Genomic DNA, 15,106 nt, shown 5'->3' with positions numbered 1-15,106 from the left:
CGTGTAGTTGGTAGTGAAGAGGATAGTGCCAGGCAAACGCCACCTGCCAAGACTGAGGCACACATTATATCGCCACATGAACATTAAAACTTTAAAAATTGCAGTGTCTGACTGGAAGGACATTTGCATAGTACCAGACAATGTGGAAACAAAGGGAGCCAATAACCGTTCCTCCAGTACACAGAAATGGTCAGACCAGTTTTGATCACATGACTATTGCAGAGTTTTTGAAGTCCCAAACAAAGGAATTGCCAGGCAGAATGCCGTGTGCTCATGGACTCTGAATATCTCATCCCTATCAAAAAAGAGCAAATCAATACAGGTTGTGGATGTGTGTTATTGTATACTAACATGTCTGCCACTGAAGCGAGTAGCTCTCCAAGCCAGGGTGAAGGACCTTGGGATAAGTTAAAAGCAATGTCTACAGAAGAGTTGAGAAAAATGGCTGAGCAGTGTGGGAACACTGTACATGGCAAGGCTAGAAAGTCTGAACTCGTTAGGCTAGTGGCCAACCATTTCTCCCTTGAATCTGACGAAGCAGAAGCAGTGTTAGAAGCAGAAGCAGTGTTGGAAGCAGACCCAGACAGGGTACTGCTAGCAAAGATACAATTGGAACAAAGGAAACTTGAATTAGAAGACAAAGAACAAAGATAATTACAGCACAGGAACAGGCCCTTCGGCCCTCCAAGCCTGCGCCGATCCAGATCCTCTCTCTAAACATGTCGCCTATTTTCTAAGGTTCTGTATCTCTTTTCTTCCTGCCCATTCATGTATCTGTCTAGATACATCTTAAAAGACTCTATCGTGCCCGCGTCTACCACCTCCGCTGGCAACGCGTTCCAGGTGCCCACCACCCTCTGCGTAAAGAACTTTCCACGCATATCCCCCCTAAACATTTCCCCTTTCACTTTGAACTCGTGTCCTCTAGTAATTGAAACCCCCACTCTGGGAAAAAGCCTCTTGCTGTCCACCCTGTCTATACCTCTCATGATTTTGTACACCTCAATCAGGTCCCCCCTCAACCTCCGTCTTTCTAATGAAAATAATCCTAATCTACTCAACCTCTCTTCATAGCTAGCGCCCTCCATACCAGGCAACATCCTGGTGAACCTCCTCTGCACCCTCTCCAAAGCATCCACATCCTTTTGATAATGTGGCGACCAGAACTGTACGCAGTATTCCAAATGTGGCCGAACCAAAGTCCTATACAACTGTAACATGACCTGCCAACTCTTGTACTCAATGCCCCGCCCGATGAAGGAAAGCATGCCGTATGCCTTCTTGACCACTCTATTTACCTGCGTTGCCACCTTCAGGGAACAGTGGACCTGAACACCCAAATCTCTCTGGACATCAATTTTCCCCAGGACTTTTCCATTTACTGTATAGTTCACTCTTGAATTGGATCTTCCAAAATGCATCACCTCGCATTTGCCCTGATTGAACTCCATCTGCCATTTCTCTGCCCAACTCTCCAATCTATCTATATTCTGCTGTATTCTCTGACAGTCCCCTTCACTATCTGCTACTCCACCAATCTTAGTGTCGTCTGCAAACTTGCTAATCAGACCACCTATACTTTCCTCCAAATCATTAATGTATATCACAAACAACATATTAGGAGATATGGCAATATCTCCTAATAAAAGAAAACAGATATGCTTCAATATTAACATCGATTCATTATTCATTAAACGCCTTTCACAATTCTGGGTTGGCGATAATTTTTAATTTAGCTTGAAATTATTTCAACAAGAAGACATTGATTCCACCGCTGTGTTCAGTTTGATGAGCACTTTTGAATTAATTGGTATATTCCTGATTAAAACAGAGGAATGGCAGCTTGTATTTACTTATAACTTAAACAGGAGTTGTAAATTGCAGTTTGTCAGAGTAATATATCTGTCTGGTTATTACATTCTTTGCGTGAAGCCCAAACCATGTTCTTCCTTCAATGCCATGTGTTGTTGGATAGCGAGATAATTATCATTAATCTAAGTTAAATATTTTCCTGAGAGGTAGAAGTCGCTGGCAGTCAAAGGATTGTTCCGATGATTTTATTTAAATCGAAGAAAGTTGCAGACTGTGTAAGGCTAGACACAGACAAATAACACCTTGAAATTCAAGCAGATTCATTTACTTACAAAAGGTTAATAGTTTTGAATTTAATAACAACATCTTGTCTCTGATAACTGTGCTTCACATAGGAAAGTATTATAGGTAAAGAACAGATTATACCAGAGAGTTATGCTGAATTCTTAACTGTTAAATTGGTCAACAAAATCTCAGCTATATTTTCCCATTAATTTTCACTGCCGTAGATGATCTGAAAGAATTGTTCTTGTCCAGTTTGACAGTGATCGTTTTGGAACTTTTTTCAATAAAAAACACAAAATGTTTAACAATTAATTTGCAGGGATTGTGTTAATTACGGGCGTAAAATATTAAAACATCGTGATGACAAACTACCTGGGAGTTTTTTTTTTATCTAGTTAAGATTTATGATAATATTTAAAATACAGGAGTCCTGCTTTCACAAACAAGCAATGTTACAGCCCATCGACAGTTAGTGAGATGTGACGCCGGCCAGGCTTGGAATTTTGAAAATATTCCACTCCTAATTCCATCATGCGAAATACTCGCTGAGAATAGATGGAGTTCATGATATATCAACACATTCAGATACATGCGCAGTTTACAAGTTTGTAGATAGAAAACAGGATGGGAGTAGAAATTATTGCTCATTTTAAATGATTGAACTGCGATTCGATTTCAGTGAAAGTAATACATTTGTCTGAATGTTTTCATCTATTAATATGATTATTTTTTAATATTGATTAAGTGTCATAATAATTTAATTAAAACCCAATTATTTCACAAGGTACCCGGAAGAAACAAGTCTGGAATTGATATTACCTATTTTTAAAAGAAATACAATATAAAATCAACTGACATGGATATTAGCCTAAAATATAATAGTGCTAATTCATTAAACATAAATGACCTCCCACAATTCAGTAGTATAATTGCCAGGATTCCAATAAGTGCAAAATCTCAAGGGCCGGAGAGAATTGTGAATTACGTCTAAAAATAATTTTGAGAACAATACATTTCTTACTCAGCTGTTCTCAGCTCGATAAGGTGCCGCCGCAGATTTTAATGAATTAACTTTGAGCATTGCTTCAATTATTTTTTTGGTAACGTTTAATTCTGAAATTGTATCAAACCAGTGGGTAATCGGTTTGCAAGATAAATGTCTCCTAATTTTCTAAATGCTTACTCTGTCACTGAGCTGCTGTTAAGGACATCAAATTTTCCTGAAAATAAATTGTTTCAATGTATTCATTTTACAGGAAACTATATCTTATGTTTTTAAGATTGCAGCCACACAGGAAGAAACAGTAGGAAGTCGAAGGGAGTTTTTGAAATGAATTTCAATTTAATTTCAAAGATCTTACAGACTTGGAGTGGTTGCAATTTCACATTGAAATTGACAGATTGAACAGATCTAGCTGCTGAGAACCCCATGGTTTCACCATTTGTTCCTGTGCGCCTGCTCACTGAGTCCTCCCGACTGATCGTAAACCTTCTGGTTCATTCTCCTGCATTTCAGGGAGTGCAACTTGATCCATTTATTTAAGAAACTTGAATCTGGGAGAAAAGTGAAATTTTGACTTTAAGTTTGATGAGGCGCCTCAGCAATGAGATCAGTATTCCAGTCTGTGACAATCAGTAATGCCAGTTCAGAGACAGGGCAGACAGACGTGGAAGGAGCTTTGGTCAGTTTGCAATCAGTAATGTACCTCCCTTGAATATTTGATTGGCAATGCTTTACTGTATATTTAATCCATGCTGTAACGGTCCTGGGTCTGTTTGATGTGGACAGTGTAGAGGGAGACATTACTCTGTATCTAAACCGGGTTGAAGTTGTCCTGGATGTATTTGATGGGACTGCGTAGAGGGAGCTTTATTTTATATTAAACTAGTGCTGTACCTGACCCAGAGTGACAGTGAAGTATAGAGGTGGCTTTCCCCGGAATATAACATTTGCGATGTCTGACCTTACAGCTCCTGACAGGGCCGGACAAGCGGGTCTTTACTCTATAACTTAACTTTCCTGTACCTGACCTGAGTGTTTCCCTCACAATGTTCAAAGATCCTTAATCTGCATCTAACTCATAAACTGTGAGTTCTCGACCCAGATATATGAAAATAAATTGTTCCATTGCCCAGATGAAACAACGCACATTAATTGATTTTACTATTCATTCAAAACCAAGTTTTAATGAATTAATAATTTTAAAACATGTTAAGTATCAGATAGGAACTGAATGAGATTGGCCTGATCTTGAGTGAACTTTCAAAACAAACAGTTTCAAGAAGTGACTGTAACATTCCAGAGAACAGCACCTGTTCTGATCTGATGGGAGGCTGGAAGTTCTTTTGGCGATTTAAATGGAGAAAAGTCGAGAATCCTGCTCCAAATAACCATGATAATCTCATGTTTGAGACCATTATTTCGTTCAAGTATTTTCAAAAGGTAACAGGCAGCGATAAACTCTGGTGAGATGCAGTTATTGGACTGGGTCACAGCAGAGGGTAGCTTTTGAAGTGATACAGTTAGCCTGAAATCAATGCCAATCACAATAAGCTTTAAGTCTCTGACAGTATCTGATTGACTCATTTGTACTAAATCCTTCCGATCCTCTTATTTTAAAAATCCTCTTTCATATAACAAGCAATAAAAATGTATGTCACAGAGATGTTCAAATTAATGAAGCCTTTCCTCCCATTAAATTTGGAAGAACCAAATTCTACTGAGTCGGGTAGAATCAAAGAATCTTATAGCACAGAATGCGGCCATTCGGTCCGTCAAGCCTGTGTTAGCTCTGAGAACTCTCCAATTTAATCCTACAAGCCAGTTTTTTCCTCATAACCATGCAAATTAGTCTCCTTCGAGGACGTGTCCGGTTGCCTTGTGCATTCCAGATGCGGGCTCACTTTGCAGTGAGCCTGCATGGATACGATGGGTCGTATGGTCTCCTTTTGTGCTGTAGCCAATTTATGGTTCTATGAAAACCACCGTCTATCAGTAAACAAACCTCCTTCTGCAGACACCACCCCGCCCACACTCCATTTTGTTGCCAGTTATTTATTTTGCCACTGACCCACTTGCCAGAGGAAACAATTTCTCCTTATCTGCTACATCAAGACATCCCAAAATTTTGAATATATCTATTCGGTGACCGCCTAATGAGATCAATTCGACTTGTATAATCACTCTATATAACTGAACTCCCTCATTTCTGACATAATCCTGGTAAACTCCCTCTGCACTCTCCCCAAAGCCGTGACATCCTTCCGGAAGTGTGATGTGCAGAATTGTGCAAAAGATACTCCAGCCTAATCAGTGATTTGTAAAGCTTTAACCTGACTTCCTTGTTTTTTTATTCAATAATCCATTTTACAAGACCAAGTTGCTTTCTTAACCGCCTTCATAACATTGTGAATATGCACCTCAGGCCCCTCTACTTTTTTACCCCCTTCAAAATAGTGCCATTTCGATTACATTACCTTCAGATTACACTTCACACTTATCCGCATTAAATTGCATCTACTGTGTCACTGAACATTTCACCACTCTGTCTATGTCCTCCTGAACCCTGTTACTATCCTGCTCACTATTTGTTTTGTATCATCCTCGAACTTCGACATCAATTCAGGTTTATCAATGACACAAAGATTGGTGGTGCAATGAGTAGTATAGACGGACACATAAAATTACAGAGACATTGACAGATTAAGTGATTGGACAAAACTGTGGCAGATGGATTTCAACACAGGTGAGTCTGGCATCGTCCTATTTGGGCCAATAAAGGATAGATCCATGTATCACGAGAAAGCTAAGAACAATGGCAGTCCAAAGAGATGTCCATGTACAAAGACTACTAAATATAGTAGTCAGGTGCTCAAGTCCACCTCATTGTACTTAACAAAAAAAAACAATGACCCTCTGACCAAGCAAGGGGATCACAATAGTTAATTCTTTTTAGTCAGAAAAGCATTGGTTCACCGTCTCTCTTTGCTTCCTATATCTTAGCAGGTAACCACCATCCCTTTAATCTATTCGCTTCTATTTTCCAAATGTTCTCTTATGTGGTATATTATCTCTTGCCATTTGAAAGCCCATATCTCCTACTTCTGCGCCATCAACATCGACAATCTTTTACACTATATTGGTGAGCGAGCTTTCAATACCTGATCAATAAATTGCAGGTGTTTGAATTGTCCACACAAACCAGAAGTGAGAGTTGACCATGTCAGCAATAACACTTCAGGAACTTTTGTCCTTCCTTGCCTGGAACCTCGATGTATTCACTCGATGTATAATGTGTAAGTGATGTCAATATCAGATATTTATAGAAGGAGCCTGTCCTGATCACATTATGATCGGTGCAAGCAGCAAGAAGAGGTGGCTGTAACAGCACAGTCAGCAACACCAGTTCTCACTGGTGAGGGGTGGGAAGATACTTTGAAAAATTAAATGGACCTTTTCAAGAACATCATTCCAGATGACCGATTTTTTGGAATCGGATTTAATTCGGATTATTAATTGAGTTGGAGGGAGAATTAAACTCGGGAGAGATCCATTCAGTAAAGATAGAACACAAATCGCAATCCACAAGTACTGAGAAGGAAAGTGGTAGTCTGGAGTCAATGCCGAGTCGTCCAAAGTTTTAATTCCAGAAACTAGGTTGTGGAAAATTCCCCTCTGAAATCTGTGTACTAAATGATTCAGTCCATATTTTAAAGGAGACTTCAACTATTTATTGTAAAAGATATTTATTGTTATGGGAACATAGAAGATTAAAATGAAGTCTGGTAGAGGTGTTTTGAATAATGAATATTTTATACAGAAATTCAGAAACCAATTTCCCCAGATCAGTGAGTTGGTCTGTGGAGGGCACTGATTTAAAATCAGCGTCAAAAGAATGAAGGAAGAGGGTATGAATCTACTCTTCTACACAGGGGGTTGTTAGGATCTGGAATGTCCTATCAGAAAGAGGGCTGTAAATAGAATCTAAAATAGCTGGATAAAATGGAACTTTTGAAAAGAAGATTAGGAATTGGAAGGTCAGCGGGATCGCTGGAGTCATCTTTCACAGGTTTGATGGACCGAATGGCCTCCTTCTCTGCTATTATTTTTATTGTTTGATAAGCCTGGGTCATGAACATGCTAGGATTTGTTCTAGGTTTTTATGAGAAAATAGTGGAATTACTTTGCCTGGTAATCAAGTTTCGAGTTTTAAGCACATTTTTATAAGCACCTATTAGAATAACAGATGGCACTTTTAAATAGCAGTCGCTATTTTCCGGGGGGTGGGGGTTGGAGGTGGGGAAGTGGATGGGAGCGGGGTGATGGGCGCTGGGGGTGGGGACGGAGTGGTGGGGTGGGGGAACCCAGCAAGCTATTTGCAGAGAGAAAATTTCCAATAATTGCAATTAATAAATGCTGAGTGTTTTATTTTTGGCGAAGTGCTGTTGGTTCAGAAATAAATACTGGTCGGATTAGCGGGGAAACTCCACTTCCAGTTTAATCTAATAAAAGATACTTCACTGAGATGGCGTCAAAAGGCTCTTACTTTTGTAATGTAACAGGTCCTGAAAGAGAGGTGTGTTCCTGACCAGGGGACCGGCATGTGATGATCAGCAAATGATGGAACTGATAGAAGCTCAAATGCGGATGAAGGTTTTAAGCGGAAGATATTGGAATCAGTTTCTAGCTGGAGTGAAATTCCGAGTTGTCTGGTTAATAATCATGAATCACAGAGTCTAACTTGTTCAATCTGTCGTTCTTGCCCAGCGACACCGTCTCCCCCAACACTTTACGGCCTGTGCTCCTGTGAACAACCCAACACCGACGGCTCCATGGCCTACGGCTGTTTGGCGATGGACTGCATCCCCGAAATCAGCAGCGTTTCCTGGAAGAAAGATAAAGAGACGATCACCACTGGGCTGAAGACTTATCCGTCAGTGCTGAACAAGAAGGGAACCTACACCCTGAGCAGCCAGTTAACCATCACCGAGTCAGAGGTGGGAAGAAGCAAAATCTACTGCGAGGTTCGACGCGGAGAGTCGCTCTGGATCAAGGAAATTCCAGGTTAGTGTTGTGGAAACTGAAAAACAGAAAAGCTATCGTGATCTTGTGTAGAGGTTTGGCTATATCACATTTAGAGTATAGTGCACAGTTCTGATCCCTGGAAACTCCAGTTAGTGTCTGCTTGACAGCAAGGAACCTGTAAAATTATTAGAATAGTTTGCATTAGTTATTACTTTCTTCCAGAAATGTCTAACATGTTTTTCTTGAAGATTGTCAAGGTGACATCGTCCATCCAACTGTTATCCTCACCCAGACTTCCAGTGAAGAAACCACAAGCAGCAGATTTGCAACTGTCGTGTGTTCAATCATCGATTTCCATCCAGAGTCAATAACCGTGAGTTGGTTGAAGGATGGACAACCCATGGATTCGGGCTTCGTCACCTCTCCTGCCTGTGAAGTGAACGGGAACTTCTCAGCGACCAGTCGGTTGACAGTCCCCGCTCGGGAATGGTTCACCAACACGGTCTATACCTGCCAGGTCTCCCATCAAGAGGTCACCCAAAGCCGAAACATCACCGGATCTCAGGGTAAGAGACACAATCCCAGGAAGTTCCAGATCATTTTGTGCTCCAATGATAATCAAACGTAACAATTTATTGGAATTATTACAAAGCACTGAATATTTTTCCAATTCGCCATCGTGTAGTTGTATGCCTCAATCCGCTGTGAGTGCTGAATTAGAATTGCTCACTGTTCAACATGTCATCACATCACCAAAGAATGTTTCCCTCTGCTTTGATGTCATTTCATGAGTGAGGTGGCCTTGATATCAGGATTATCGTGATTTGGCTGATAGCAGCAATAGGTGTCTGGAAACCTTTCCAGGTAATAGCCTCGGCATCAAGTGTCAGAAAGAGCATCCTCCCTATTTAGAAAACTGTGTTCAATTCTGGACTCATGAGCTCAAGAAGAATATATTGGCATTGGGAGTGATGCAACACAAATTGACTAGAATGATAGTGGGGCTGAACGGGTTAAATAAGAGGACAGGTTTCATTGACCCAACTGGTATTCCTTTGAGTATAGAAGATTAAAGGGTGATCTAATTGAGGTGTTTAAGATGTTTACTGGAATTGATGGAGTCGACGGAGAAAAATATTTCCTCTGGTGGGCGACTCCAGAACAAGGGGGCATAACCTTCAAATTAGACCAATGTCATTCAGGGATGATATCGGGAAAGCTATTCACACAGTGGGTAGCGGAAATCTGGAATTCTCTCCCTCAACTCGCTCTTGAAGTTTGGCATCAATTGACTATTTTCATGTTGAGATTGATAGATTGAAGTTAGGCAATGGTGTTAAGGGTTACCTATGGGTAGACGGTACAAAGATACAGATCAGCCATTGTCTGATTGAATGGTGGAATAAGCTCGACGGGCTGAATGGCCTTCTCAGTTTTCCTATGTTTCTATTACTGCCCTCTGAGCAGAATGCCTTCTGACTCGAGATTGACACATGAGGAGTTCTCCCTCACGACATATATTAGCAAACTGCCTCACACCATTATTGAAAGTTATTCTCCGCCTCAAAAAGACTCACTGAAACTGCATTTTCTCGACCTTCCACCTCTCCTCTGATTGGTTCCAACATATTTTCAACACCCGAAATATCGTGACAAGGCGCCAGAATATTAACTTTGTTTCCTATTGGGCCTAAAATTCGGAATTTCATTTGACACCCGTTTTGAGCCAGTGTGAATTAGATATATAACTCGTGTCCTTGGGAGGCAGAGCCATTATAATCAACGGAAATGTGATCCAGCGCAAAGCCCGATAAACGGGCGGAAATAACAGGAGCAGTCGTAGGCCACTCGGCCCCTCGAGCCTGTTCCGCCAGGAATTTCAGAAAAAACATTGTTTCGTGCGTCACACAATTTCTCCCTCAATTATTCGATTTTTACGGCGGGTACTTGCTTCAAAGCCTATAAAGGCTTCTTAGGGTGCAAGTACACAGTATATGTTATAGAATCTCCCGGAAGCCTTTTCAGGTTGTTGTCCTTCCAATAAACGATATTATTTGAGCAACAGCTTGAGGTCGATATCTCGAAGTTGATTTATTCTCCTAGAGACAGTGAAGGCTGAATATTGGTGTCTGATTCTGAAGATGAATCTTTGTTTGACTTTTATTTCTGTTTTACAGTTCCTTGTTCCTGCAATGATCCAGTAATTAAACTACTGCCACCATCAATAGAACAGGTCTTACTGGAGGCGACGGTGACCTTAACCTGCGTCGTGTCTAATGCTCCTTATGGCATCAATGTGTCCTGGATGCAAGAACAGAAGCCTTTGAAATCTGAGATTGCCGTCCAACCAGGAGAGGATCCCGACAGTGTGATCAGCACCGTAAACATCTCGACACAATCCTGGCTGAGTGGGGCTGAGTTCTACTGTGTGGTGAGCCATCAGGATCTGCCGACTCCTCTCAGAGATTCCATCCACAAGGAAGAAGGTGAGCGGAGAGATTGAAGCAATAAGTGAGAGGTTGTGCCTATTTCCTGAGCCAAAGCTCGTCAAGCCGCAAACACGGACAACAGACGTGGTTGCCATGGATTGCCGTGACATCCAGGAGCTCCCACATGCTGCAGCCATGACACATCTCCTGTCCTGCCATGTGTATTGTGTTAATTAAATTAAATTGATTTATCTTAATTAATTTGGAACTCCCTCACTTACCAAACTCCCTTTTTCACACTGTGTACTCCAGCAGACAAGCAGCACTCAGCGCCCCCCTGAATTGATCCCTCTGAAAGCAATGACGAGTCAGTTGTGCCAGAGCTCAGATACCAGTTTAAGCTAGCTACCTAATTATCTACAGACTATTACTCTCAGAGAGCTTATATATCCCTGTTTAAAACCGTAAGAAACTTAAATTGCCTCTTAACTTAAACAATCATTTTAGTTAATTGCTAAATGTAAAGAAAAACTACACTTTAGAGAGATCAACCCTTAAAATCCCCTCCCTTGCCAAACTCCCTCCTTCAGACTCTATGCACTCCAGCAGCACTCAGTACAGACCATGGACAAAGGAGCTGACTTCCAGAGTCAGGTAGGCGTGAGTGCCCTTGGCAGCATTTGACTGAGTGTGGCATCGAAGAACCCTAGCAAAATTGTGTCAATGGGAAGTAGGGGCAAAATACTCCACTGGTTGTAGTCATGCCTAGCACAACAGGTTGTGGTGGCTAAAACACAATCATCTCAGTCCCAGGACATCACTGCAGGAGGTCTGCAGGGTTGTGTCCTAAGCCCGACCATCTTCACTGCTTCCACCGATCACTGCTTCATCAGTGATCTTCCCTCCATCACAAGGTCAGAATTTGGGATGTTCGCTGATGCTTGCATAATGTTCAGCACCATTCGTGACTCCTTAGATACTGAAGCAGTCCATGTCCATATGCAGCAAGACCTGGCCAATATCCAGGCTTGGGCTGATAAGTGACTAGTAGCATTCGCACCACACAAATGCCAGGCAATGACCATGCACACACAACAAGAGATAATCTAGCCATCTCCCCTTGATAGTCAACGTTATCACCATCGCTGAATCCCCCACTATCAACATCCTGGGAGTTAACATTAACAGGAAACGTAACTGGGCCAGATTTATAAATATTGTGGATAAAAGAGCAAATCAGAGGCAGGGAATTCTACGATGAGTAACTCACCTGCTGACTCCCCAAAGCCTGTCCACCATCATCTACAAGGCACAAGTCAGGAATGTGATGGAATACTCTGCACTTGCCTAAATGGGTGCAGCTCTGACAAAACTCAAGAATCTCGACACCATCCAGGAGAGAACAGCCTGCTTCATCAGCACCCCGTCCACCACCTTAAACATTCACTCCCTCGGCCACCGGCGCATAGTGGCAGCAGTGTGTACCATCTGCAACATGCACTGCAGCAACTCACCTTGCCTCCTTCGCCAAGACCTTCCAAACCCGCGACCTCTACCACCATTGGTAGCAGACACATGGGAACCCCACCAGCTGCAAGTTCCCTTTCGAGCCACAAGCCATCCTGACACATAGGTTATGCTGAAGCTGTACAAAACCCTGGTTAGACCCCACTTGGAGTACTGTGAGCAGTTCTGGGCACCACACCTTAGGAGGGATATATTGGCCTTGGAGGGAGTTCAACGTAGGTTTACAAGAATGATACCTGGACAACAGGGGTTAAGTTACGAGGAGAGATTACACAAATTAGGCCTGTTTTCGCTACAATTTAGAAGGTTAAGGGGTGATCTGATCGAAGTCTTCAAGATATTAACAGAAAGGACAGGCTAGATAAAGATAAACTATTTCCACTGGTTGGAGATTCAAAAACTAGGGGGCATAGTCTAAAAATTAGGACTAGACCGTTCAGGAGAGAGATGAGGAAGCACTTCTTCACGCAGAGGGTGGTAGAGGTTTGGAACTCTCTCCCACAAACAGCAGTTGAAGCTGGAACAGTTGTTAATTTTAAATCTGAGATCGAGAGATTTTTGTTAAGCAAAGATATTAAGGGATATGGGCCAAAGGCAGGTATCTGGAGTTAGGCCGCGGATCAGCCATGATCTCATCGAATGGCGGGACAGGCTCGAGGGGCTGAATGGCCTACTCCTGTTCCTATCTTCCTATGTTCCTATGACTTAGAACTATATTGCTGTTCCTTCACTGTCGCTGGGTCAAAATCCTGGAACTCTCTCCCAATAGCACTAAGGGTGTACCTGCACCCAATGGACTGCAGCGGTTCAAGAAGGTAGCTCACCACCACCCTCTCAAGGGCAATTCGCGATGGGCAGCACATGTTGGCCGTGCCAGAGACTCTCATATCCCATTCAAGAACAAGCAAAATATCCTGCTGAGCGGAGCGAATCTGAGAAGATTGGAGACCGAATCCAGAACATCACAGGAGGTAGATACTGCTTATCAACCAAAGACGGATTGAACCAAATAAATGGAAGGAAGAAACTCTACTGGTGCCCGTGGAAGCAGGAAGACAATGAATGTAAGCGTGAGTGTGTTATATCACACAGAAGAAAATGCTGTTTACAATAGAAAGGGACAGACCTTTACTTATATTTCGCCTTTCCCGGCCTCAGTACGTATATAAGTATATATAAGAATTATTCTCTCGATATATATATCTATATATCGAGAGAATATATATATCGCATTTAAGTCGGGAACGTCATGAGCTGAGAAGAGAGCAAAGCTCCCTGCGCACTGTTCAATCACACACTCCCAGAGCAGGTACAGCATGGGTTAGATACAGAGTAAATCTCTCTCTACACTGTCCCATCAAACACTCCCAGGACAGGTACAGCACTGGGATTGGCTGGACAATTTGGAGCACTTACTGCCAGCAATCAGGGGGAGCAGCTGCACCAGTGCTGCAGCAACTGCAGAGTGGAGAGAGGAGATTGCAGACTGGAGTAATTGGAGAAAGTGGAGAGAGGTGAATGCAGAGTGGAGAGCAACCATCAAAAAAGGCTGCAATTGTTTTGGAGAGGTGGGTGTCAGGCCACCTGAAGGAGTCTTAAGTTTGAACAGTTTGGGGGAGGGAGAAGAGGCCGGAAGACTTGGGTGGGTCTGCCAAATCCAGTAAGGGGCCCCTGAATTTGTATTGGGGCTTGCACCCAGGGAGCTCCCTCCCCACCCCAACTGCCTGCTCGGGACAGCTGGAGTTGCCCGGGTGAAGACTTTCTTGTTAAAAGCAGAAGAGGAGAGTACCGGGCAGCTCCAGCCATCCCAGGCAAAGACGCCTCCCCCAACTGGAAGACAACAAACAGTTTTGGACTAATTGTTACAAAGGTGCTCCAACTGGCAGTTGGATTAAACATCCCTTTCAGCCTTTGTCCCCCTTCCTCCAATCAGTCACCTCAGTCACCTATCCCCCCTTTTTCCTTTACCTTCCTACCCCGATCCTCCTCTACTCCCACTCCACTATTGTTTAAAGTTTGTTTGTTTTGTTTCAATTGTGTAAAATTGCTTTGTTTCTTGGGGGTGGACGTGGCTCTTAGACCCCATGGCAAGCCCTCCTTTGCTGGTGGCGGGGCCTTCCCGGACATATGCTGCTGCGGCTGCTGCAGCTGCACCCGTTGTCCCATCACCGTTTGCATTAATAACATCGAAGCATGGGGTCAAGAGTTACGTCCACCCAAACATGACGATCGAGGCATGCGTGGAAGCAATGGCCGAGGTTGTCAGCCCTTCGGCCATTGTTGCAGCCTCTAAAATGTACGGGAAGGCAGTGTTTTTCCTGAAGACCGAGCGGGCGGTGTCCCTGGCTCTGAACAAGGGGCTCACCGTAGGTGGGACCTTTCTGCCAGTGGACCCCCTGGAGGCCACTGCACAAAGGGTCATTTTATCCAACGTCCCGCCCTTCATTCCTGGTGAGCTCCTCCTTCCCCACCTGCACCCACGTACTGGCACTTTAACAACCGGCTGCTGGAGGACGAGCGATTTCGGGACTCGTTCTGTCGATTCTGGGCCAACTGGAGAAGGAAGCAGGGGGGCTTCCCCTCCTTGAGGCTATGGTGGGATGTGGGCAAGACTCACATCCGTGTCTTCTGTCAGGAGTGCGCGAAGGGGTCGACCAAGAGGCGGGAAGCCGAGATCGTGCGCCTTGAGAGCGAGGTGCTCGACCTGGAGTCCCGCCACGATCATGCCGTCGTGGACCCGGCCCTGCTGCAGGCGTACAAAGAGAAGAAGGGCGCGCTGAGGGACCTGCAGCTCATCGGGTCCCGAGGCGCGTTCGTGAGGTCGCGGATCCAGACCCTGGAAGATTTGAACCGCGCGTCACCCTTCTTCTACTCTCTGGAAAAATGGCGGGGGGTTCCATTTGCAGCTCGTTGAGCTGCTGGCCGACGACGGATCCTCCATCACGGATCTGGAGGGATTGGGCCTCCTGGTCCGTACTTATTACAGTGCGTTGTTCTCTCCGGATCCATCCAGTGAGGATGCATGCAG

General features: G+C 43.5%; 1 long non-coding RNA gene and 1 gene segment (V, D, J or C); both read left to right on the top strand.

Moving 5' to 3' along the window:
• The window catches only part of LOC137348980 (uncharacterized), a 28,872-nt gene extending 21,014 nt beyond the window's left edge, over positions 1 to 7,858 (top strand). The window contains exon 3 of the long non-coding RNA XR_010969184.1: positions 7,660 to 7,858. This is a non-coding gene — a long non-coding RNA (uncharacterized lncRNA). The remainder of the gene's footprint in view (positions 1 to 7,659) is intronic.
• The window catches only part of LOC137348552 (Ig heavy chain C region, secreted form-like), a 703,592-nt gene that overhangs the window by 636,799 nt on the left and 51,687 nt on the right, over positions 1 to 15,106 (top strand). The window contains 3 exon segments of the C gene segment in view: positions 7,865 to 8,161; positions 8,371 to 8,688; positions 10,300 to 10,608. Coding sequence covers positions 7,865 to 8,161; positions 8,371 to 8,688; positions 10,300 to 10,608 — 924 coding nt within the window.

This window comes from Heterodontus francisci, chromosome 34 (genome assembly GCF_036365525.1).
Source record: "Heterodontus francisci isolate sHetFra1 chromosome 34, sHetFra1.hap1, whole genome shotgun sequence".
NCBI classification, from domain to species: domain Eukaryota; kingdom Metazoa; phylum Chordata; class Chondrichthyes; order Heterodontiformes; family Heterodontidae; genus Heterodontus; species Heterodontus francisci.
The sequence above is the reverse complement of the archived record's forward strand: the minus strand, read 5'-3'. Positions and strand labels throughout refer to the sequence as shown.